The sequence below is a fragment of the Drosophila rhopaloa genome, unplaced genomic scaffold (assembly GCF_018152115.1).
Source record: "Drosophila rhopaloa isolate 14029-0021.01 unplaced genomic scaffold, ASM1815211v1 contig_178, whole genome shotgun sequence".
In the NCBI taxonomy this organism is placed as follows: domain Eukaryota; kingdom Metazoa; phylum Arthropoda; class Insecta; order Diptera; family Drosophilidae; genus Drosophila; species Drosophila rhopaloa.
The window spans coordinates 4,349,670-4,375,841 of NW_025335059.1; the positions used below are offsets into that span (position 1 = coordinate 4,349,670).

The 26,172-nt window shown below is 38.7% G+C and overlaps 1 protein-coding gene across 1 annotated transcript in view; it reads right to left on the minus strand.

The window, feature by feature from the left end:
* Positions 1-25,686, minus strand: part of LOC108044126 (phosphofurin acidic cluster sorting protein 2) — a 35,550-nt gene extending 9,864 nt beyond the window's left edge. The window contains 4 exon segments of the mRNA XM_017123000.2: positions 5,768-6,015; positions 6,077-6,397; positions 24,680-24,708; positions 24,710-25,686. Of these exon segments, the coding sequence (XP_016978489.2) occupies positions 5,768-6,015; positions 6,077-6,397; positions 24,680-24,708; positions 24,710-24,925 (814 nt within the window). The 5' untranslated portion in view covers positions 24,926-25,686.
* Positions 25,687-26,172: the final 486 nt, after the last annotated feature.

Sequence of the window (26,172 nt, forward strand, 5' to 3'; positions counted from 1 at the left end):
CCGTTTCCACTTCATTTTCAAAAACCGGCTACCAGTTCCACTCCCATTTGCAGTCCGTTTCAATTATGATTATCATCTGTTTTTTGTACCCAGTATTCGATGATTACAAGAATATGCGGATTTAACGGCATTTGTTAAATTACATATGTGTGTGTATTGTTTTTAAAATGATGCACTAAAATTGAATGAAAATATTTCTTAGATACCAACCCTTATCAATATTTTCTTGGTAATCGATAAAATGGGCTTAGCATTTTTTGTTTTAAAAATATACCATTTTTATTAGTCAACTTTATCTATAATTTATATAAACATTTATTATATATATTATTGGGTTGCAAGGATAAGGTGCAGGCAGGTTTACAATCTGACAAAGTCCGAGTGGGTATTTTTACAATTTTGTATATATTTGTAAAAAAAAATCATTGAATTGTTTTCGTTCTTAAGAGGCAAAACTGATATTTTGTTCTATAATACTTATATTTTAAAGACTCATTTATGTACCATAGGTATTTTAATATTCGAGGTTATTAACTACAACGCTGCTACTTGTTTTGTTTGTTTATTTGCTCGCATGTTTTGCCGTCGTTATCATTTAGCCAAAGCTATTTACCGGCCGGTTTCTGTAGTCTGTTGTCTGCCGTGAGAATTGAAAGAGAAAGACGGTAAGTGGGTGGGTTGGTTGGTGGGTGTTGGTGGCGGTACGTCTCCCGGTCTCTCGCTCCTCAACTGCTATCTGAGTATCTATCGCGTGCTGGGCGGTGCTAGTGGATGTGGCTGAGTTATGGTTCCCATTCTGGTTGTGTGGGTGCAGAGCAAACTCCGGTTAAGTGTAACTTTTGTCAGCCTCAAAGCCGTTAAGTGATAAGTACAAGAATGATTAAAAAGCGGGCAGAAAGGTAAACGGAGAGGTAGACAGGGATAGAGTGGCTGAGAAAAACTGCTGGCGGTGATGATTAATTGGGGCCAAAGCAGAAGCTGCATTCCAGCTTATTGACTATTACTCCGGCCCCCATATTTATCTTTGCCCCCTCGCGTGTTGGTAAAGGAAAAAAAAGAAAATAGAAGTTTCCTACTTGAGGGCAATTATTTTGTTGGTCTTCGTTGTTGCAATTACGCAGACAAGTTAATGACGTCGCCCTGGCATTGTTTTCCTGTTTTCCATTCTTTCAGTTGCTATTCCTTTATAATTGCATGCAATTCTTAAACACTTTAATGACCTTTTCTCTGTCTGGGGACTCTAGCTTCAACATACGTTTCCACGAAGGCGAGTGAATAGAACACACACACACACTTCGGACCAAGGAATTTCCACGAAAAGTGTTTTTCACATGGGAGCAAGGCAAAACAAGTAAACAAAGGCGAAGAGAGAGACAATAATGGCAGACAAAGTGTTGCCGAAAGCTATGGAAGATGTGTCATGGGCAAAGCCCTCGATTCAGCACAGTTCACCTCAGCCTCTCTATCACCCCACCCCGCAAACCATTCGGATGCCCATTTCCACCTCACCACAACGCACATTCATCCCACGCTCTGGTGGTGCCACGCTGCGTATGAGTAATGAAAACCGTATTGAAAAGCGACGAGCGACATTGATTTAGTGTCTGTGCTCTCTATATCCATGCGGGAGTCGGATTAACCACAACAACAGCTACGGAGACTAGCCACCAAAAAATGTAATTCAATTTTTTTTTCGGCACTTAGATTCATGATATTTTAGTTAACAATATGGACCAACACAAGTTGGGAAATATTTCCATTTAAAATAATTTATAGTATATTAAAACACAGAGACAATAGTGAACACAACATTTCTAACTGCGGAGATAGAGTTTTATATTGATTGCTGATTATAAAATTGGGAATATTTCACAATGTAAGTATTCTGACTGACACACGACCTACATACATATTGTATACAACTAATAAACATAAGCTAGGCAAACAAAAAGTATTAAAATAAATGTGTTATTGCAAAAACACAATACATCCTTGAACCAAGAATCAAGAGCCGGGTAAACAAGCCAAGAGGAATACAAAACTGGCACAAGAAGGCAATACATTGGTTTGACCTTGGCCAGCACACGAATCTTGTCATTAGATGACAGCCAATGTGGCGGGTGTGTGGGTGGAGGTTGGAGGCTGCAGCAGATAATAACAAGAGGGGAGGGGAAAAGCAACAGCAGCAGCGTGGAAGTGAACAATGCGGAAACTCTCGACATAATTTACGCATTTCGCCATTAACCACTCAATGGTTGGGTGCGCAAAAAACAGTGAGTGGGGGTGGTGAGAACACTATATATAGGGGTGGCTGTACGGTCATTAGAGGCCCCGAACAGCCTGCCGATCACCCTACTTTTCAGCCCTCCCATTCTCTTGTTCCATGTCACTTCTGCACAGCGTTTATCTCTGGCACTCAAGGACAAATGACTTAATTCCTGTCGTTGTGGCAACAGCAAAAACAAAAAAAAAGCTGTCAGAGCTGTCATCAGCAGAAGCATCAGCAGAACAAGAATACGACGAAGAAGAGGATGCAGGAGCCGGAGGCTAGGCAGGACGTAGGCGTGGCTTTATCCTCTACATAAATTATAAGACCTTAATCGAAGGGATATGGCACAGATGGGCCAGGCATTACAAGTTTTTTGATTGATTTGTTTGCTCTTCAAAGTTATTTATGGACTTCATTAATTTACCAAAGAATCAAGAGCAATCTAAGGATTAACAGAGATCGAAAAATAATTAAAAATACAATTTCGATTTAATATAAGGTTAATTTGTTTACTACATTTCCTTGAAAATATATATTCACTTTGAAAAAATTGAAAATATTTAATTTAAGCAGAGTTTTTTAAAAATGAGTACTAGAACGACACATTGCTATAATCTCTTTGAGTTTTTAATGGTTTTCAAGAGGCACTAAAACTGTTTAAGTTCGCTCGAAGTGTTACTGCCATGCAAAATAAATAAGCAAAACACTTTGATTAAGACCGTCATAAAACATTTATGGGTACTTAACCAGGCAGTACGTATACATATTCATTAAAACAATTCCTTTTAAGTCCATTCAAATTCGAGAAAACTAGGGTACTGTGTTACCAATTTACACAGGGGTCTTGTTTTTTTGGTTGCCGCCCCCAGCTTATGCCCGTTATGGGCCATGGAAAATTCATAATACCAACACCCCGCTTTAAAATCCACCCACAAACAAGTTCCGCCGCTTTTGCTGTTCGCTGAAGGAGCGTCCGACTGCTAATGGTGCCTGACTCGGCCTGGCACCTGCGGGCATGGATGCGAACGGGTGCGGAGTGGGTGGTGCTGCCTGGACGGGGTTGACTAAGTGGGCGGATCGGTGCGAGGTGCGCCGGGCGAGGCATATTCAACAAGCAGCGACGGCAACAGCAAACAGCCCTGCGGCAATCAGGCTCACACCCACCCCACACGGAAAAAATATGCTATCAGTTCCATATTGTCATCCAGATTGTTCCAAATTTGGTTATTTACTCAACTCAGTTATGGTAGAAATGATAAAAGAAAAAAAAGCAAGCAAAATCTTCTTGGATTACAAATAAAAGGTTGTTTAAACGGTAGTACGCAGTTCAAGTTTTGCAAACAAGATGAGAAGTAAGTTCTCAATGAAAAAAAACAAATAATTCAAAAACATAGGTATTAATTTGAAAACAATAATTAGTTATTCAATAGACATTTTCCCCAGTGCATTTTGGAATTTCCTCCCGAGCGTTTTCCGAAAACAAGAACAGAATGCCATCAGCAGCGTTTTTGGAGGCCGGACCGCATAAAGAGAAAATCAATACACCAAATTGAGGTTGAGGCAAAAAGGTTTTCCTCGCATTGCCCATGCTCTCTGTTCTGCTTTTGAATTCCATTTTTGCAAATTAGAAAGCGAGACCCAAAGTAATTCAACAGAGCTGTCTGTGTCTATATGTCCTCCCCTTCACCCCCTTGGCCATAACTAAGTTCATTTAGCTCGGGTTCAAGTGCTGACCCTCACTATATGGGGCTGACTGTCACTGCCAACGAATGGATTGAACACGGGAGCCAAACTCTCGTGCCTTGGCCCACTGCCAAGTGGCCAACTTCTGATGGCCACCAGTCCATTGTACCCAGCCCCCGAGCAGGGATATCCCCAGCCAATACTCGGGTGCGCCAAAAGTGTCCGAAACGAATAGTGACAACGGCATGATTTATGCCTAATGGAGTTGATTTACGGTAGTCGTTTTGGAAGTGAGAGCAATTTGGGGTTATGAAACCGAAAGTGGGAGTATCCTGATATATAATCAACACGGTTCGTGTACTAAATGTTATTCACTATTATTATAATAATTCATAAATCATTGTAAGTTTTTCTAAAGCTGTTTAAATAAGTATTTTTCCCGAATGTAATGTAAAAATCGAAATAATAAACTGGCCATTTATATAGCAAATTTATAAATGAGTTTCAAATTTGCAAGAATAGTAAACTGATGGAATAGAAACATTTTCTTCCACATAAGGTTCAATGGAGGAACAATATAATATTACCCTTCGCAAGGGTATGCTAATTTAATGCTTTTACCTTCTAGTTTTGCAGCCCCCATGCCTGCGATCCGTTTGCCATTAGAAACTGCGAGAGTTTGCACCGAAAAATCACGTTGCAAAGATTCAATTTTGCATGTCATACATATTTCATCAGCCCGGACTGGTTAGAGGTGAGCTCCGGGGTTGACCTTTACCTTGGCCCTGACCGAATGACGTGAGAACACTGAAAATCCCTCTATTCCATCCCCTCAAGAAGGGCTCAAAAGCTTAACTACTTCCACAGGAGCACTCGGTGCCCTTTTCCATCTCATCTTAAATGGCCACTCCTTTTCCCATTCCCTACTATTTTTTTTTTAGAACCACCAGATGTTGCCGATGGGAAACCGCATGGTAAATGAGTTTTCCACTCGCTCAGCGCTATTTTCATAATTGAATTTCCTCTCGACGGAGCGCGCTCTTTTCGGTTCGCACGCCATTCTCTTGTCAAACAGAAATAGCTGAAAAATAATTTCAATTAGATTGCCATGGATGAGGCTTCTGTTGCCATGTGGGGGCCTTTACACAACCGTGGGGAAATTCATGGCATAAATTCTGAAATGCGTGCGCTGACGTCACTCTTAGCCACATCACTCTGATTCGTCCCCCTTGAATTGTTTCACAAGCAATTACCATAAACATCAGCTCAAATTGGGAGCATCATCTGATCATCTCGGGACAGACACTCATCCGTCATGGAGTGGAGCAGTCGGTGCTCCAATCTCCTGCCTCCTCAGCATCCCCCACTTGGGTCATTAATTGCCCAGTTTGCGTCATTAGCACTTCTCTAATCTTGACTGGGCCTGGGACTCGTGGGTCCATTTATTTGTGCTTTATGGATTTGGCAATAAAGTCTTTAGCACTGTTCGGTTCAGGGAATGCTCATCGATGTGGTTAGTCCATCAGACACGGGACCTGTGTCATGGGACAGTAAAACAAAAACTTTGAACCCAATCTGACTTAGTTCGGAAGTGTTAAGATAATCAACAAAAATTTATGATATCTTATTTTTAATTAGTAATCTGCTTCTACAGGATTAAAAACAAGTTTCTGCAATCACTTAAGAATAATTTAGTATATTTTCTTTGACTGTAATTTTAGCTCTGTTTAAAACAATTAAATCGTTCTCACAATCCTAATCCCTGTTTTAAGATAGTCTGGCAGTTATTTATGCATTTCAAGTGGGGAAGCTCACCTGCCAGCAGGACGCTGTTGTTGTTCTTATTGTCATGGTCAACTGGAATGGAAGAGACGCGTTCGGCGCGCAGACATGCGACCACGGTGCCCGGCCGACCATTTTTCCCGGAAGCGGTCAGCTCAATGATCATGTCCATCGACTTTTGGAGCACCGCGTCCATACGGATGATGCCCTCGGCCAGCGTTTTGTAGCCCAGAATAGTGCGTGATTTGTATTTCTTGCGGCGTTGCAGCAAAATAACCAGTCTACTAAGAAACATGGTACTTAAATATATGTCAAACACATTTAGTATAATCCAACACCTACCTATTGCCATCTCTCTTGATAAAGTGCGGATACTGCAGACTGAAGTGCAAGTCCAGCTCGGTTTCCGTCAAGGGCACAGCCACGCCCAGTCCGCCTCCAGTGCCACCACTTCCCGGGGTGCCACCAGCTCCTCCAACCACCGACATCGGGGAGTTGCCCTGCAGGGATGCGGAGGAGGTCAGTGCAGACCCATTGATGGGAATCTCATGGCTGCGCAGCGTCCGCTTGGAACTCTGCATCTTCACCGCCAGCGACAGCGAGGTGGTGTCACCCGGCAGAGGGGTCAGGATGGACAGGCGTGTTATTGTCAGCGAGCAGAGTCTGCAATGTGGAGGAGAAAACATCCGGGATTAGCACAAAATCGATAAAGTAAGAAGGGGATTATATTACGGCGTAATAACACATTGAATTTGCTGTGATACTGATAAAGGGATTGCATCTACGTTATATTATATTTAAACTGAATCATCTTTGTAAAAGAAAAAGGAACAAGTGTAAACAAAATGATAACCCTTTGCAATCAATAGATGAGTAACGGATTGCAATACAAATTGAAACCAGGAATAATACAAAGAAGTACGTAACTAAGATAAAACACAAAGAAGTAATTCTAGTAACAAAATCAAAAAAATTGATATATTTTAGCAATTATATATATAATAGTGGAAATACTAGTAAATAATTATTAAAGTAATTATTTAAAATGTTAAGCAAAAAATTATGAAGCACCCGAAAACAATAAATAATAACCATAAAAAATACAATCTTATAAATATAAAATGAGCAATTTATAAGCACAATTTTAGTTTCCTCTTAACTTTGGCCAAAAAATGAAAAAACTCGAAACTGAATGCATTTCCAATGCACTGAACAATCGATCATCGAAATCTAAGCGAGAAAACAATTTCACGCCAAGAGATTTTCTTTGCAAGGCCTGGAAAGCGAAGCAGAAAAATCAAAAGTAAAATGCAATCAAGTAGAAAACAAAAGTTGTATAATGGAAAATGAAATAAAAGCAAATGAAAATGGGAGAAAATACATGCATGGGCCAAATGTCCGATGAAAAGTGGAAAGGAAAGACATCAAAATTAAAGTTTTCTCTTGTGCGATTTTCAAAGGAAATTCTCTGTATCTCCCTCATTTTGAGCAAAGTCAGATGTAATGACCATTATAATCGAGTTAAACTAAGCCATAAAGGAAATTGGATTTCAGTTTTCGTTTTACTTTTTTTGCACTGTCACAAAACAGTCAGGCAACCCGAGAAATACAATTTTTTTTAACGTTTTTGGCAGCACAAGACAAAGTCCAGAGTGTATATGGGAGTATGAGTATAAATAATTTATTTCCTGATTAATTTCTGCTCGGTAATGCCCCGTGCGGAGAAAGAGATTACGCACTCCGAACATCTTTTGTTGGCACTGCTCACTCATCTGGTCAAATCAGCGAGGCTGGGCAGAGTTGGGTGGAGTTGGGTGATCTTGGAGCACGGGTGCATCATCAACAATATATGGAGTGTATGATATCCGGCTTGGTGGGGTGTGAATAGATATGCAAATGTGGCTGACTAAGCAGACAACCGGATGACTTGACTCTACGGGTCGGAGCTGCACAATGGACAAAGACTTGGGATGCGGTGGACAGATGCACCAAAACTTTGCCCAGCCACTGATTACCAGACAATGGCACCCGCTGATTAAAATCCTTGACCACTAATAAGCAAAAGCCAATATATAAATTTGAATATACATTACATTAAAGCATTTAAGAGTAATATTTCGAAAAGCATTCATATAATATTTAATTTAATGTATAGCCTTTCTTTAAGGTTCACATTATATTAAACAAAATTGTATTTTAATGGTAAAACGGAAACTTAAAAAAAAAAATGCACATACAAATGTACAATTTTTATCATTTGCTAATAAAGTTAGAAGTCAATTTGTTTTTAAAGCGCCTCTAGTATAACAATATTTAATGTGATAAACTCTACAATTGAAAAATGAAAGCGCATGGCCTGGAATGTCTGAGAGGCCAAGTTCGGATTCATAGTCGTCGGCAACGCGCGATTAATTTCTTAATTAATAATTCAAAACATTCGTTTTGTTGCTTAATGCAAATTTCATTACATGTGAAATTGAAGGAGGGGGTTTACTGGGTGACAAGACGAGGGCAGCTTTTATCAGGCAAGTCGAACAGACAGTTAACGCAATTCAAGACCTTTTTAATGACTTGGTTATGGGTTAACATAAATAAAACGCAAATGAATTACAAAGGAAACTCAAGCTTATCAAATAAATGGTAAGGGAAAAGAATTACATATTGTGTTTCATTAAAAATTTAACTATATCAAGTTTTAAAAGTCATTCTTTTAAGAATTTATTTATACGTCATGCATCCACAATTTTAATGACAATTTTAATAAAACAAAAGTGATATTGGTTCTACGTCATTTCTTGCCGTAATTTGTATAGCCTCTCGTGAAATAATCTTCCACTTAACACAAAATATAATATCCCATAAAAATTCCATTAATAATAGGTACATAAGTTCCGAGAACATTTCCGAATTTATTTCCGTATTTGGTCAGCGCTTCCCAAGTGCCATAAATAAATCATCAACCTCATCACGTAGATCATCCGGAATATTACTTATATTTACCAAAGGTGATCAGCATTAGAAATGAGTCTTTGAGTGACTAACGATGTCATGACTGTCGATTTACCAGTCAAATTGATCTGATCAGAACCTCCGCATTACCCTTAGAAACCCGCATCTTTTCAATTTGATTTGCATGCACTTGACATCTTGCATGGCATGTTCGCATTGTTTGTTAAAAATAAGTTGACATTTTATTGTTGTTCTCGTGTTGAAGGTATTTTTAAATGTTTATAAGCAATCGAGGGGCGCGTTTCGCTTGTATTTTATGTCTTTACATTATTCGATTTTTGTTTTTACTTGGGTTTATTTGGCTTTATTTCATTTGATATTTGTTTTCGTCTGGGCAATGTCATTGACTGTTCGAGATTTTAAAGCAAACAAAGCTTCGATTTCAGGTTTAAAGTTGTGGGTTCTGTGAATTGTACTTTTTGCCCGTCTACCATTTTGGCATTACGTTTTCGCCTATTATTTTCATTTGGTTTATATTGTCATGGTTTTTTCTTTTGGCTTTTTTGTATTGTGCTCATGAATGACACACGTCGAATGCTGCCGGAAAGCATTTTCTTACTTTTTTGCTTTTATTCGCGTCTTTATCTCCCTGAGTGCCTCCCCGACCCGCTACCCACGACAATCCAATCTTTTCTTTCCAGTTCATCGTACCCAAGTCGCGAACAATGTTTTCTTTGTTGAGAAGAAGCTTTGATAAATGACCAATTGAGGTACCGGACAACGGACAACGGACACTCGACTGGCGTATGAATTATGGCCTACGGGATTGATTGGCTGATCCATGGGATAAAGACAATCTCCTGCAGAGTAAACTACAGATCACAATCTCTCAGAAACACAAAGAGCAACACCTGAATAAGTTGTCTTAATTGTGAATCAGACCAATTACCCGGTTAAGCATTCGACAAGCGGCACGGCATTAATTACTTAATCAACAACTATGGGGTATAAATAGCAGCGCGATAGCGAACGTGTACTTGATAAGTTTTACCACCCCTGCACCCACATTTAATGGCAAGAATAAAAGCAGCAAAAAAAATAAAAATTGAAACTGATTAGTGCGAAAAAGTAGAGGAAAATGAGCGAAATGAAAATGCTACATAAAAACAAATTGAGTCCGCAAATCGCCTCAATCAAAATGAAGTGCGAGAGCAAGATAGATATAGACAGCAGATAGAGAGAGGGAAACTGTGTCACTGGTGCAAGATTCCAGATGAAGAAAGAGAGGTTCCAGCATCCCGCTGATCTCCGCCGGTCCAGAGCCTCAATAAACGCTAAATATTTTGCTTGACATTTTCGAGCGCGGCAGCAGAAATTTGAATTTATGTTGATGAATGACTTGTCATTGTCTCCGCAATTTAAAAAAAATAAGGCCTAATAAATTCACACAAAATTCAATCTAACAATTTAAGTAGATTTTTGAATACAAAAAATTGAGAACAATATTTTAAGAAAAGTTTTTGAAAAGAAGCCAGGTTCAATTTATCCTTTATATGTTTATTTCAATATATATTTACCAGATTTCTAGAAATACTTTTTATTTTAATCTTTTTGAAATCCTTAAAACCATATTCATATCACAAATGAAACAAATGTGTAGACAAATATTACTAAAAAAAATTACACCATATTTACAAATATCATTTATATTTTGGTTTTATGAGCTGGTACAATAATAAAAAAAACTTAACATCAAAATAACAAAGAAAATCATTGCAAATGCTATTGCATTCTGTATACAGAATGATGTGACGTTATGTGGGAATTTGCCTTAACCGAAATTCTACGATGTGATCAGCAAGCAGCACCTTTGACATCAATTCCGGCAATAAAACGACACTGGCCGCAAAAACTTTGCTCCAGATTGCGTGATCGCGTCCATCACCCTCGCTCATCCTCCGTTTTGCTCAGTGAGATATTTCCCATTTCCATTAGCTTTCTCGTTGATTAGCTGGTGTAAGTTGTGAGTTTGCCGTGGGGCGGCTGTTAACACCCCGGACAAATGGACACACAGTCAGACAGACCGGCAGTAACTGGCTATTTTGTTAACATGCTAATTTGCAGTTTAGTTTCCGCTGCTAAGTTATCCGTGGATTCGCGTGTAACAGTTACTGTCGGTGTGAATGGGCCCGGGATGACGGGATGATGTGCGCTATGATTCACTACAATATTCACTCGGCGGGGGCGACTCGTGGATGGTTTAACTGCCGCCAGAGAGCTCTATGCAAATATGCACTTTACATTTCCTGCAGCGACGCGACAAGTGTCTGTCTTTCGTAGACAACAAAGACTTGACCACATTACGGATCGGAACGATGACAAAGAAATTTGCCACCCAAGGACGGCAATTCCCTCCAGTCGCAGTCATATTCAAGATGTCAAGTTGCTAAAGAGCTAGAGAAATCAGCAAATCGCTGACATACGATCATTACCACAAGTGGGCAAACCAGTATGGGGCCACTGGTCGAATGAGTTATATCTATGACTGATAGCCGACATGTGAGTGATACACGGCGTATGAGTGATGCAAGTAAAGAATAACGTGATAAAACTGCATAGAAACAACTAAATATTTCTTAAAAGAAAATAACGGCAAAGGGGTAAAAGAAATAACAAAAATAACATCAAAGCTTAGAAAAGGGTGACTATAAACTTGGCACGAATTATTACCGATGATAAAAAATTTGGTTTAAAATAGAATTTTTATAATCCCACAAATTGTGGCACCATGCGCATATTAGTCATTTGAGCGTGTAAACTAACCAAACACTCTTTTATAAAAGAAAACAAAATTTTCATTTGTTAAATATTATATTAATAAAGCCTTTTTGCAAATTAATTCTGGACCTGACCTATGAATAAGCACTAAAATTTGTTGGGGGTTCCCTAGAAAAACACACCCAAAACAAGACCTCCAGGGTATTGCCAAAACTAAAACCCAGACACACATCAACTGCTGCCATCATCTAAGCTAGTTTATGTCATTTTGTCGCGACTTATGGGCAACTTTTACGGTTTCATTTAAGCGTGTTTTATTTGGTGTCCTTTATATTATTTTTTTTCTTGGTTTTTCATTTCCATTTCTCTTGGGAGTCGTTTGGTTGAGTTTTAGCAAGGATTGTGAAGCATGAGTCACGGACGCAGGGTCTGGTTTTTAGCCACTGGTTAAATGAATTTAAGGCACGATACTAGAGAACCGGTTACAACCGACGTGTGTGGGTGGTGTTGCCAGAGAGTGGCCCGAAGTGGGCGCAAAGTGGGAGGCGGGGCACTGGCTCCTTGGGGGCGTTTAATTGGAGGGTTCCGAAAGTTTCCAGGCTAGGCATTACTTGGCGCCCGTCTGTCGCTGGCTTGGGTCATTGCATTATTGATCAACTGCAAGCGGAATGCGTTGCTATCCGATGTTTTCCGGAGAGTGAGTCTTACTTATGCATGCCAACTACTTGCCACGACACCGGGGCACTGGAGGCGGCAGATCGGGGTGCTTAGTTAATTTATGCGAGAATTACGCAGGCCCTGACTGACTATGTGACTGACTGGCGGACTGACAGTCAGACCAACGAGACAATGCCCGGAAACGGACAGAGCCCTAACAATAGCAACCGAAGGCGAGCTGCAATTGAATTCGGAATGCTAAATGGGAATGTTTTCGGGGACAAAACCAGAGAAGCAGCTACAGAAATTGCCACAGCACTAAACGTTGTCCATTCAAATTCTAATAACCGAGTGTGTGGAATTCGGGCAGTCAGTTTGACAAGCACACAATCAATACCCTGCTCAAAATATAGTTATTCAGTCACACAGAACAAAATAATATCATGTTGTTTAGTAATTCATTAAAAAATCGTTTCATATTTCATAAATGAATAATGAATATTTATTAAATGAATAAAGAAAACATTTCAAAACTAATATAATAATTAAATTATCGAACTCATTTAATATGCAATCAAGATGGTAAACAAATATTTATAAAGATAACCGATCAATATTTTCTTTCATATTATATTGCCAGGTGATCTCAATTTAACAGTAAGATATAGAAAAATTACAAAAGAAATTATAAAGTTTGCACTAGAATAGTTTCAAGATAAATATTATTAACTAAAAAAAAACATTTTGCGGGTAATTTAAGGAACCACAATGTATTCAATGATTGGATAGCTCGTTAGAAGCTAGAGTTCAGTAACCCTTCCGGCGTTAACCGACCAGGGAGAGGGTATGAAAATCGATGTAACTACCGTTGGTAATTTGCCACAATTATCAACTAAATGGCACTTTACGTTTGCGTTTTCCAAAGTCAAAACAACAAAGGCGACGACATATGGATAAAGTGGGTGTGGCTCCTGAGCGTAATCCCCGCCACCCCAAACCTTAACCCATGTGAGCGACTGCTGCAGGCCAGCTGGAGAGGTTACTCCGGTTCATTCACTCCACAACCATATCGAATATGACACGAAACTTATGGTCTATCAATTATTGAGGTGCTCCATAAAAAATAGAAAAACAGAAATAGTTTAAGTGGCCACAGCCACAAGCGCTCTACTCTTTCGTATTTTTTTTTCGTTCTTATTATAAATATTGTAAACATCGATTGAATTCCAGCGGTGAGGAATGTAGTCGATGTGGCTAAAAGCGGTTCGTAATTATTTTCACACCTTTTTCGCTTTCCCACTTTGAGCACCTGAATCATTCATGAGTTTTACCCTAGGGTGGCGATGGGGTGTGGATAACACTTAGCCGGCGGCTTTAAACCGATGGAGAATAGCGGAAAATGGACAGCACAACCCGAATGTAAGTGACCTAGGAGAGGTCAGCACTGGTGGAATTATTACTACACGTCATGTACACTAATCAATGATCATTAATTAAGAGCTAATGTTGATTCTGAAGTTAAGGTAACCGGTTAAGCAAATGATTTATGGTTAAAGCTTGGTGAGATACAATCAAGATAGCAATGCAATTCAAAAGTAGTTAAAACCATTTTTAAAAACAAAACTAACCCAATGACTATTTAAAATAAATGAAAGGCTAATAAAGTGTTATAGTTAAGTTAAAGTCATAAATATTTAGATATTTATTAAACCCATTTTTATTCACACCCAATTAATGTAACAATGCATTTAAAATTTACATCATTTAATAGGAGCTTTTAAATTCCCTTTACTTAATAAAAATGTACAAGTTGTGCTTGAGATACTTCCAATTCACAGACTCTTTCCCGCACTTAATTGAAAACAACAATTTGTGCAATAAACAATTTTTAGCCTGACTAAGTTTGCTGCTTTCTGTTGCATTTCTGCTTTTAGTATAGCCATAAGGAAGTTCATAATAAACTCCAGATTTCCTGCAGTTTTTTCAGCTTTATGGCAACATAAAATGCTCATACTATAATTTGCTCAGCTGGTAATTTCACAAATCCATTGTATCTTTTTTTTGGGTGTTTGCACTTGAGGCTTAATTGGTGAGGGTATATGACGTGGCCTTTATGAGGTAATTAGCTGACATATAACACCATCCATATAAGCTTATATGCTTTGTGTGTGGGTTGATGAGCTCCCACTTCGCCACATGTGTGACTACCGATCGCGAGATGACTCAGTGCTCCATTGCTTATTTATCATATATGTTTTTTATTTATTTTAAATTTGTATTTAATATTTTTGCGAGTTGTCGTTCCAATTGAGCGAACGCCGCCCTCTAAACTTTTATTTAGCGAGCAATCGTGTGACATATACCTATTATTATTTATTGTCTTTATTATTTGAACATATTCCAAGTCGTCGCACAATTCGTTAATGACCCATATATCATATGACCCTCTCAGTCTCAGCCACAACTCGATTTTTCTCGATTCCCTTTTTTTTTCTCCGCTTTGAGCATTGCTGCGGCTTCGGATTGGCTTCGACTTCATGGTTAGAATAGCTTTTTGCCATTGCCATTCGATTGATTGCATAAGGTATTGATGCCATAAGCCGATCGAATCCATCAAAAGCACTCGCTCTGGTTTTGGGAGGATGGGTGTCTATGTCCCTAAGAGGGTTAAATATATTTACGAAACAAAAATAAACTGAAATACTTCTCCTCTACTTTTAGTTCTTTCGTCAAAAGAAGCTTTTATCAAAATAATCTTAGCTGTCAAAGTGAGTCAAGGGAGTTCATAAATATTCAAGACAAATTTTAAATAAACCTAAATGTATAATAAATTAAACTATGCTAGCCAGACGCAAAATGTTTTATTTTTAAATCGCCAATTTAAAGTGTTATAAATAAATTTAAAGTGTTCTCTACCTCTCACATCCTCTAAATATATAACCAAACACAAAAAACTGACAATAATCCAAAAGAAAATTTACAAGCTGGAAGGTAAACACAAGAGCAAACGGCCAAAAGCGATTTAAAGTGACATTTTCCAAGTGTCAACAAAAAAGTGAACGACACCACGTTGAGTTAATGGCCGGCCGCACCCAGAATCGAGAATCTTAAAGTGTTCGCTGCTGGAGAGTGTAAGGCAATCCAATAAAATTAACCGGCGACTGACACTATCTGAGTGGACTATAGGAAAAACCCTCTGGGAGGACCACTCCTCTCTACCGCAATAAATCCAAATTGGACGCTGCGTGTGGTCCGAAAACCCAGCAGGACGTGGAAGCCAACACAACACCTCCCAACTTGTTTGGCCGCCCATTTCTCATTTTAATTGCATTTTTCTGGCCAATATTTAAGTTTACAGTGCGTTGTGCAAGTGATACAACAAATTTCTTTTTGGAACATTTCGTAATCAAATTATTTAAATGTTTCGGTTATTTTTTTTTTTCTATATTTAAAAATATATTCGTTTTGTTAAATTTTAAGTTTTATCTTTTGTTCTTTCCACATATATAGATTTTAACAAATAATAACAACAAGAGTAAAATAATGTTTTTTTAAATTTAAGCACTATAAAACCAATTTATTTAAAGACAAACTAAACTTCTACGACATAAATATTTATTCCTCAATGGAAAATTGTTCGTTTCCTGGGAAACCCACTGTATAACCGTAAAATGAAAATTATGATCTGTTAGAGCGTGCTCGGACTTATGAATACTTTGGTTTTGTTTACAGTCGAGTATAAATACAAGATAGATACACAGACACGGATCTATATGTAGGCATAATGCCACAAGATATAAACAATGAAAGCCTTTTGTTTATAAGACACAGCCACAAAATGAAGAATTCCTCAGATATATTCAATTTTTTAATTGCCAAAGGCCAAAATAAGTATAAGTAGATTGGAATTCTCCGACATTCTTTTGGGGCTAAGTCAGTGGAAATCAGACGCAGTGCTACGGGAATTACCCAATTGATGAGTCAGTTGAATTGGGAATATGGGCCGTTTTTATCAATAACACGGCAAAACCCTAGGAGGGCACTTTTAAACCAATCGATTTTTTTTTATATCAAATATTAAATAAAGTTAGTAAATATTTTTCAATATCGAGAAAATGACAGTGATGAGCTAGGGATGTTTAATCATTTTCAAGAAAATACTTAAGCAGTCGAAGACTAACATGGTTATAAACATTCAGACGATAAACTTCTCACTTGAACGTGATTAACAATTTTGTGAAAACATTCTTGACAACAAAGAAGTCTCAAAGTATTTGGACTTTTAATTATAATTTCTCGTTAACGGAAGAAGATTACACAAATCGGTTTAAATACTTTGTTGCCAAGTAAGAGCCAAGCCAAAAGCCAAAGTTGCTTAACTCCTACGTAGAAATAAAGCTCGAGCAGAAGTCAAAACCGCAACCACGACCTCCCAAACCCCTAAAAACACCCGCAAAGCTGGGGCTGAACCACGAACTGTGTCAAGTGACTCGCAGAGATGCTGCCACTCGGCTACTTGCTACTCTTAAACCGCTACCCCGGGCTCATTTTAGCCAAAGTTCAACATTGGCAAAGTTTTTATGTTAATACTCAAACTATAAACTACTTTTCTCGTATTTATTAATGAGAATCATCTGCCGGAATTCGTGTCAAGCGGGCTCTTTTCAGTGAGAGTTGACTGAAACACTCGGGCACTTTAATTCCCAACCACTCGGCCGCTCCAATTTCATAATTGTCGCAAAAGCGGCTGCAAATCGTTGAAAACTTTTTCAACATCTTTTTTGGCAACGAATTTGGCCAAAGAAAACCGAAACTAGATATAACGAAACCTTTCACTTTCAAATTGTGGCTTTCTTCCAATGACTCATTTGAAAACCAATTTTGCAGTTTGCCGGCACGAGACCGAAAAACTAGTTAAATCCAATTTGAGCAGAGATTGGCCAGAGATTTTTGAATGACCGACCCTCACCGCGATCGATTCACACTTTTGGCTTAATCAATATGTTTTGTATTTGCATTTTTCCTTATTCCCCTTTGGGCTAACAACGTTGGCCAACATCCGATCATACGCACACGTAATATATAGATGGCTGTGAATAGGATTACCTCACAATGGGAATCGTTAATGGATTAATTGAAGATCGATTGTAGCCGGGGTCTGATAAGCCGCTACATAAATTATTTTAGAGAGGTGGACGTGATGACTTTATCAGCCATTTTATTCATTTTGATGTGTCAGTTATTATCGGATAGTAACTGAAAGGGTGTATTATCACAAACACTTTATTATATATTTGTTGCCTTTACTCTTTTACATTAGTATTTACAAATTAGCGACTTATTATTATGGATCTCAAAATTATTCGTTTTAAATTAACACAATCTTGGAGATGTTGTTTAAAAAAATTTGAATTGATAAAAATCGATTTGCGGTAGCATTTTTAATGCAAATTGGAAACTAAAAATAAGGCAATAAATTAACCATTTTCCCATACATTTGAATATATACATTCACTTCAAGTCTTTCTATTTGTTAAGGGTTTTGTTTAATAATTAAATGACCCCGACTTTATCTAATCGATTACTCTATCACATCCCATCAATTGTATTACATATAGGGGAAAGTAATTGTGCGATTAGATTAGTTACTGTTTCCGTGTATCGTTCTATCATATTAGATCCATTGTATTCCGCCTTTGAATAACCCTTGTATCCTTACTTTAGTGGCATATCTTTGTATGTATCTGCTGGCCCGCTTTCTGCCAAAATGAAATGCTGGGTCAACAGCTTATAATGCATGGGAACAAAGGCTAGGAGCTGCACACAAATCTCCCCAACTTAACCATTTCATGGCCAGCGGCGGAAACCACTCCAGGTTTAACAACTTTCAATGTTTCATTCTCTCAGTGCCGAAAACCTGCCCCGCCAACGCCTTGTTCTGCTCTTTTCCTTTCTGCTTTTCTAGACGACGTACTTTGTATGCTAATAAATTGCACTTTTATGAACAGCTTTCGATGGGAGGCACTATCTACAGCTGGGTGCTGGTGTATACAGTAGAGCTTCTCTGACTCGAACTGTTTTTATGTTTAAAATTCTTATTATAGTGAGTAGTAGGTATTTAAACTAAGTTTCCATGTAATTAACTTTTATACTGAATTCAAAGTAAGTACACTTTTAAGGTTTCTGTGATAATAATTGTTAAACAGCAAATATATAAAAATTGTAGTGGATAATCTTCTTAGGTGAACATCCTGTACCCTGTACATGCAGATCGAAGAGTCAAAGTCGGGGTGCAGGTGCTGGGGGTCTGAGGCGAACGATTTATGCAGCTGACATCCGTAGCTCGTTTGGCCTGTCTGCTTTTGGCCAACATGGAACTTGGAACTTGGGGGAGCGGAAGTTTTCGCCAACTTGCTCGTTGTTTGCGGCTGTTATTGCAGTTGCTGCCGTTGTTGTTGCTCCCGTTCGTGTGTGTGTTGCCGCCGTTTGCACCGTTGTTGTTGCAACTCCACTTGGGCGCAGGTTGCCGGGCGAGTCAACAAACTTGACGTTGACATGCCTGGACAATGTCGTGGTACTCCACGTTTCTATGCTTCCACGCCTGCACCATCGCCTTCGCCTTCGCCACCTTGGACGCGCGTGCAAACAAAACTGGGGGAAAATGGAAAATCCAGTGCAGGCAGAAGCAGTTTGACCAACACTAGATGAGTCAACGCTCGGGAAAAGCTGGACAGGATGGGAGCAACAACAGCAAAAACAACAGACAGTCTTTGTTGTCGCGGAAATGAGTTTTGCTTTGTTTGGGTTCGGGCTTCCATCCGATTAAGGTTGGATATAAAATACATTGATTGACGGCAAGGCTTCTAAGTTCTAGATCTTTAAATGCAATAAAATGCAGCTTAAAGTTGGAAAATTTGGATGTAGTAATTTTAGGTAAATGGTTAAAACAAAAAACCGATGTTTAAACCAATCCTTAGATATAGTATAAGTATCTAAATTTAATTGGGTTACAAATAAATAATTTAAATCTATTTCTAACATTCTTTAAAGAGAAACTAGCCTTTATGGGCCACGACGTGCCTAATCCCCACCTGACTTGGTCAAACACATTCCCATGGCTTGGCTACTGATGCTGCCATATATTGAATTTAATTGACTTTCTGGTGCACTTTTCCGCCGACTTTCCCCTCACCGCCTTCACCTCCCGACGACCCTAATGACCAGGAGATTTGCCAGCCGTGGGCATTAACACGCCACCAGCTCAACTCAACTCGACTTGGCTCGGGATCGCGACTAATGCGCTTAGAGGCGATGCCACCAAATGAAGGGGAGGGCATCGCACATCTCCCCACCTCAAAGTGCAGTCGAGAATTTAGGTCGAGGCTCGGCTTCTGGTCTCTGAAGGGGGCTCTCCATCACCCAAGGGGAAAATTCGTTTGGAGGAATTTGGGTCAGCGCGCGGCGAACGCAACAGGAAATCAATTGGTTTGGGTTTCGGTTTAGGTTTTCGGTTCAATTTCGAATCTAGCCGCAGCCAAACAGTTAACAAACTCGAGTGCTTGACCACTTTCCATTCCCTATCTTTATCTGTGTTTCTTGTATTCCAGCTTTCCAGTAACGAACCGATTGCTTAGGTTTTTCCCCCACCTAAAAGGCACTAAACTCCCACACTGGCACACCTCCACACCCTCGTCCCTCACCTGAATGCCTGAATCATCGGTCATGGCCAAAAGCACAGCTGCTGACTCGTCGGCGGTAATCTCGATGATACACAGATGGCGTTGGGACAACGAAAAAGCAACACCAACACCAACAGCAGCACTGGCAGCAGAAAAAAGTAAATCCCATTAAAAGTGCACCCAGAATCAATTTGAAAAGCTATCAGCATAAATTGGTATACCCCCGAATGGCAGCAGCAAGTTGGGTATATACGATGGAAGTTTTATAAAGAAAATAAAAAAATGGAACACTAGCAATGCACTAAAACCTAACTAATTCACATTTTATAAGTATCATTATTAAATAAATAAAATAGTGAGTGGAATTTAGTTTTCCCACAAACTGTATGCATAATTGGGTTTCCGGGTTTTTAAAAGCAAATCTTTCCAAACGAATATTTTAAATATTCATAACTGAATTTGAACTTTCGGTAACTGCGTGATTTGTTGTTAATAAATCAATTTTTACTTTAATATTTTGTTATTTATTTATAATTACTTCATTGCCCATTATTGACTCTTTTAATAACAATAGCATATTTAAAGGTTATCCACTAGCTGAGAATTTGAATTCCATTCAAACAAAGACCGAAAAATTCAGGTGACATAACACGTTGTGGCATAAACAATAAAGATGAAAAATATTGCCGCCGAATGCAGTGAAATAGACGAGGAAAAGATTTCAATTTGTCAAACACATAGACTGACGTAGTTGCAAATGCAGGTACAGCATCAGATACGGATACAGATACACACAAAAAGATACATGTGATGCTGTGATGATGGTCTAGATATTGTTTGGGTTTGTGCAAAATAAAAGAACGCCAGAGCTGATGAAAAAAAAGTTCAAGGCTAACTTTTCGTGGGCAACACGCGCTACAGCGAAAAAACAAAAATTCAGCCAACTGCTGTCGCTTGTCGCCTTATAAATTCTACTTATAGATACAGATACAAGGCCCCCGAAACCCCTCATCTTCAGCAGCTGGCACGATCGGCAGGCACAAATACAAATTGGATCTGGGAAATATGTCACAGACAATTTTTGCAGCATCTTATTGGCTATTTTGGTTGGCTTTAAATTAATTTATAGTAAAACATTGGCACAGTTTATAAATTACACGAAAAAGCATGAGGAAAACATTGCAGAATGTTTATCAGAAATACCGCAAGGCATTTCACATTTATTTATAAACAAAGAGCTCAACACTTAAAATACAATCACCCCTTTGCAAAAAAAAATTAGAAAAAAAAGAGAAAAAGTCGCATAATGGAGCCGTATCATCGGTCAATCCATCACTCGACGTGTTCCACTTCCTTGGGAACATGAAAAACATGAAATTTCCTGCTGTAAAAATAAATCGTGGCGAACCGCAAATAACAAACAGCACAAATAACAAATTAACCGAACCTATCCCAAGTGCACTTTTATTGCGTACGCTGGCCGTAACCAAATAAATTATTTGTAAATGTCTGAAAATGCAATTCAATTTTCAGGTAACCACTGAAATTAACAACTGCGCAAACGAAAAGAAATCGTAGATAACCAGCGTGGCAGGTGAAGGGGGAGGATTAGTGCCACTCAACTTTATGATTTATTTTCTGTCCCGATAAGCCAAGCAAACAGTTTGGAAAATGTTTTAGAAAATGACTGGGGAAACGCGCTGTTTAATGTCCTTCTTCTGATAAAGGCACCCCAAATAATAAAGCCGGTCGTGCAGGGTACTTCAAACAATGATAAAGAAAGATGAAAGGGGTTCTCAGATAAATAAGTTTTTTATGAACCGTAAAATAAGTCACATCTTAAGAAAATTAAATTTCAAATTTTCACACTTTTGTAGAAAAAGTATAATTTATCTTAGAATTTCTTTTTTGGGGTTTTATGCCAAAGATAATAACACTTTGACTTATCTCAGTATATAAAAATGTATATGGCTTTTTCATTTACACATATTGATTTTACGAGTTTCGTGTATCATTGCGTTTCTCTAACAATCATGCTTACTTTCATGCGAATAACAGAAGATAAGGATAATTCGATTCACCTTCCTTAAGTTTAATCATCATGGAAAAGTTTCATTTACTCGTATCTTCCATGAAAGTTAATGAACAGCGAATCAGCTCAGTCCTGACAGACAACTTTCCGCAACCCTCAGACAAATCAGCAAATTAAAACGAGTTACACAGCCAACTTTGCCAAGGATAATTTGCTACGCCTCGAACTTGAATGCATTTCAGACCCTGACATTGCCACCGAGTCGAGAAGAGGGGAATCTTATATCTGATTTGATTTGAATTTGATTGCTTCGAAGGGTCAAGCAGAGTCGGATGAATCAGCCGGGTCAGACGAATGCGCCAGATCAGACGGGTCACGTACGGCTGGCGACCGCAAGGAAAACTTGCGCTAATGCCGCGTGAGCCCTAATCAAAGTCTGGATATGCTCTACGTGCCGCATTCGGAGACAGATAAAATCAACATAAAGATACAATTTGCGCAGCCAGAGGGAAACAAGGAAATAGGCCAAAAAATGACGACACATGCTGCTGGCATAACTATAAATTAAATGTACTTTCAGCTGCAATTAGCCAAAATTACATTTTTTAATTAGCCAAGGGGGAAATATTGTCTTTACTGGCTTTTAAGCCCTGGTGAAAGTTTTTGGCTTCTTCTTTTCGGTCGAAGAGTTCAAAGTTGGTGACTGAAAAATTCCCAATTTGCTTGCTTAGCTTCAGTTTCTAATTATAAGCCAGCCAAGCGAGCGCATAATTATAAACAAACAAAGCAAAACAAAGACGGAAAACTCAAACCCAAACTCAAAATGTATCCCAAAGATAAAACGCAGGCGGCAGCAGCGGTTTATGACCTTTCAACAAACAAAAAAGAGCCACCAAAATAAGTGTCAGGAGCAAAACGACGGCAAGAGGAGCGAATTTGGCCTTGGCCATCAAATATTTAGTAAATACTTTCCAGGCAACTGCTGGTATTTATACACAGTAAAAAAAACATATTAATAAAAATATCAAATCAGATATCCTATCCAATACGTGGGCGTGGATACGGCCTTCGACTATTTAGATTTTAATGCCTTCTGCCCCTTCTACTTGACCAGCTTATCGCCTTGAGAGGTCTTAAAATATACAAAAGCGATTAAAATCGCTTAAAAAGTGCTTCTTGCCTTGCCTAATTTGTAATTTCTCCGTCGCAGCGGGTGTCCATTCCAATTTTAGATTAATCTTTGTCAAGAGTCAACATTTTAGCCAAATTACATATACAAAGTCTGAGTCATCCTCCATGCAAATAAGCCGCTAATTCTTATCAGCCAGACCAGAAGAAGCTCAAAGAATAGCAGCCAAAGATGGGGCATTACTCATTTCGGGGTTACTGGGACAAAGGCATGGCACAAGACGTGTGGAATGAAAGAAAGCAAGCAAAAACAAACCAACAAAAAAAACGGGTTTATTTGCAAGATCGCTATTCAAAGATAATAGCATGTATACAAAGATTGCGAAAATAAAATTTCTATAATTTATGAATGATTATTGGTAAGGGTTATCATATTTCCACTTGATTAGCTTTGTTTCAAATATATTTCAAGGTAAATTATACTCTGAATAACGATCTAGTTTCGTAACTATGTAATATATAAAATATTAAAAAGAACGAAGTAAAACAATTGTTTTCCAGGCTGACAACTGTGAAGTTTTGTAACATTTTACATTCATTGAAAAATCCCCTTTGATCTTAAGTTGCATTCTGAGTTAACAAGCTGCCCCAGGGAAATACTTATTCCAAGAAAAAAACATTCATAGTTTTGTACGCGCCACACAATTGTTTTAAACTAGCTACCCTATCTCTAACACAATATTGGGTTAGGTTGGGATTTTATTGCGGTCAGATTTACTAATCATGGACGAATTTTCGACATTGCTTTAAAAAAAAATTCGTCAGAGGGGTCAAGAGCGTACACCTTTAATAATCTATTAATTACACAAAATTAAGATTATAGATCTTATATTTTCCATTCGGGGTCTTTAAATATTTCGTTACAAAAGCTCAAATCAATATTTGTAAGCAGGGCCAGGTTCGCAAAGGCGTAAAATCGATTTATTCTTGGGCCAGAATGGTAATATATTTCATTATGCACTTTAAACTTTTTCGATTTCTTGGGCAGAGGCAAATAAATAAATGTCAGCTTTGCCAGCGAACAACAAAACAAAGCCTGTTAAATAACAGTTAGCGCGCTTGCTCACAGTTTTTGCTTTTGTTAACTAAAAATAGGAACAAAACAAAACCCAATCGAACGGAAACCCAGCACGAAAGCAAATTGGCACAAAATCAACAATATGCTGTAAACAAACTGCTGATTTGTACTATCTATTCAAAAGTATCAAAATTGTATGACCTTTAACTCAGTCACTTTTAGCCAATACAAATAAAACTTACAAAGATTTCATTTTTGTATTGAATAAGCATTTCTAAGTATTTTTATTTATATTTTTATCACTTTTTCAGGGCTGTTTATTTTCTTTTTAATAATTTGGCTTGTAATCTCTACCAGTGAAAAGCTATTATTTATTTTTTTATTAGTAACTTTTAAAGAGTATACATCTATCAGCTTGTAAGCTATTAAGTTTGAAGGCTTATACATAAAAGTTAGCTATACCGTCGACTAGTTTAATAATAATAACCACTCTTGGTAATGCCGCAGTTGGCGTTTTTCCTTTTGTGTTTTTTTTTTTTTTACTCTTTAAATTCCTATGGCAAATAAACAAAAAACAAATTGGCAAGGCGCTGCTTTTCTTTTACTGTCTCTCGTCGCACTATGTGAAATTTGTTGACACTCACCTTGGGATGCAGTTGGGCGGCGTTCGGTCCAACCTCCCAGGCGGCAAATAGCTTCATGGGCACCGGCTTCTGGCCATTGGCTCCTCCGCTGGTCATGCCACCACCTATCAATCCACCGGCCAATCCAGCAGTGCTGGAGATCCCGACGGGCATATTGAGTGGGCCGCCTCCGGTTCCGCTGCCGCCGGTGCCGCTGATAACGGCAAATTTATCCACCAACTTGGATGACTTATCTACCATCTTCATGTTGTTTATGTGCTGGTTTTCGAATTAAATTTCGTGTTCGCGAGGTGTTTTCTTGATTGCTGTTTATGTACTATTGTTGCACATTATTCCTATGCACACTGGGGAATATATCTCGAGCAGGCACATATTTTTCTGATAGTTTTCACAATTCCAATTTTTCAAAAGTTTACAATTTGTATATTTTTTTTTGGGTTAGCCCGCCAATACATATACACAAACACGCACACGCACGCACGTTGGGAAAGGGCGTGCCGCCGCCTTAAAAAAAGGAGCAAAAAGCTATAGTATACACAGAGAAAAACGAGGGGTGGTTAAAGTGAGGTGGGGGTTTGGATTTTCTGAGGGGTGCGCGCTGCAACTGCACTCGCACTGAATCAATATATACGCGTTGCGAATCTGTTGCGGATTAGACAGCTCCTCGGCTGCTGGGGATTCGGATGCGGTTGTGGATTCGGAGCGGACTCGGAAGCTGCTGCTGCTTTGGCTGCAGCTTTAAATCGCGTCGAAAGTGCCGCGAAAGAACCGTCATGCTCCAGAGTAAAAGTGCGAATGTCGCCGTTATAAAAATCTGGCCCTAGTTTCGGCTCTCTCTCTACCGCCCCAACAATAACAATGTGTGCAAATGCTATGCGCACTCACACACATCCACTCGATTTTCGCAAATCCCCACTCGTGTGGGTGCGCACTTATGCTTCGCGCTCTCTCTTGCTCGCATAAACAAAAAGAAAACGCCACAAATTTCGGGGAGCAAGCAAAAGGCTGCACTCACTCTCTTTCTCTCCGACACTCACGCGCCTGTATTTCGCGATTTTTTCACTTGTTTGTCTGAATTGATTAATATTTACGTTTGGAACGGTTTTCATCAATTATTTATGAGTTTCAGCACGTTTTATTGGTCAAATTGTTGCGGAGCAGCGACGTCGCAGCTTCCGCTTGGTGCAATGGGGAGCGGAGCAGTGTGACCGGAGTGGGAGCCCTGAAAAATACCAACTGGGCGGACCTGAAACAATAAAATATACCATTATGCAATAAACGTTAAAATAACGGTAATTGGCATTAAATCCTTAATAATAATTAAAATGAATTAATTAATTGTTAATCAAGTTGAACAAAAAGCCAATAAAATGTTATATATCAATTTAAATTTTGTCCAACACTGTTTCGAAATAAGCGGACTTTATTGCTACTGTCAGACACTAGAAACTTGATTGTGAAGCAATGTGCAATATTCAAACTGTGTTTAAGGA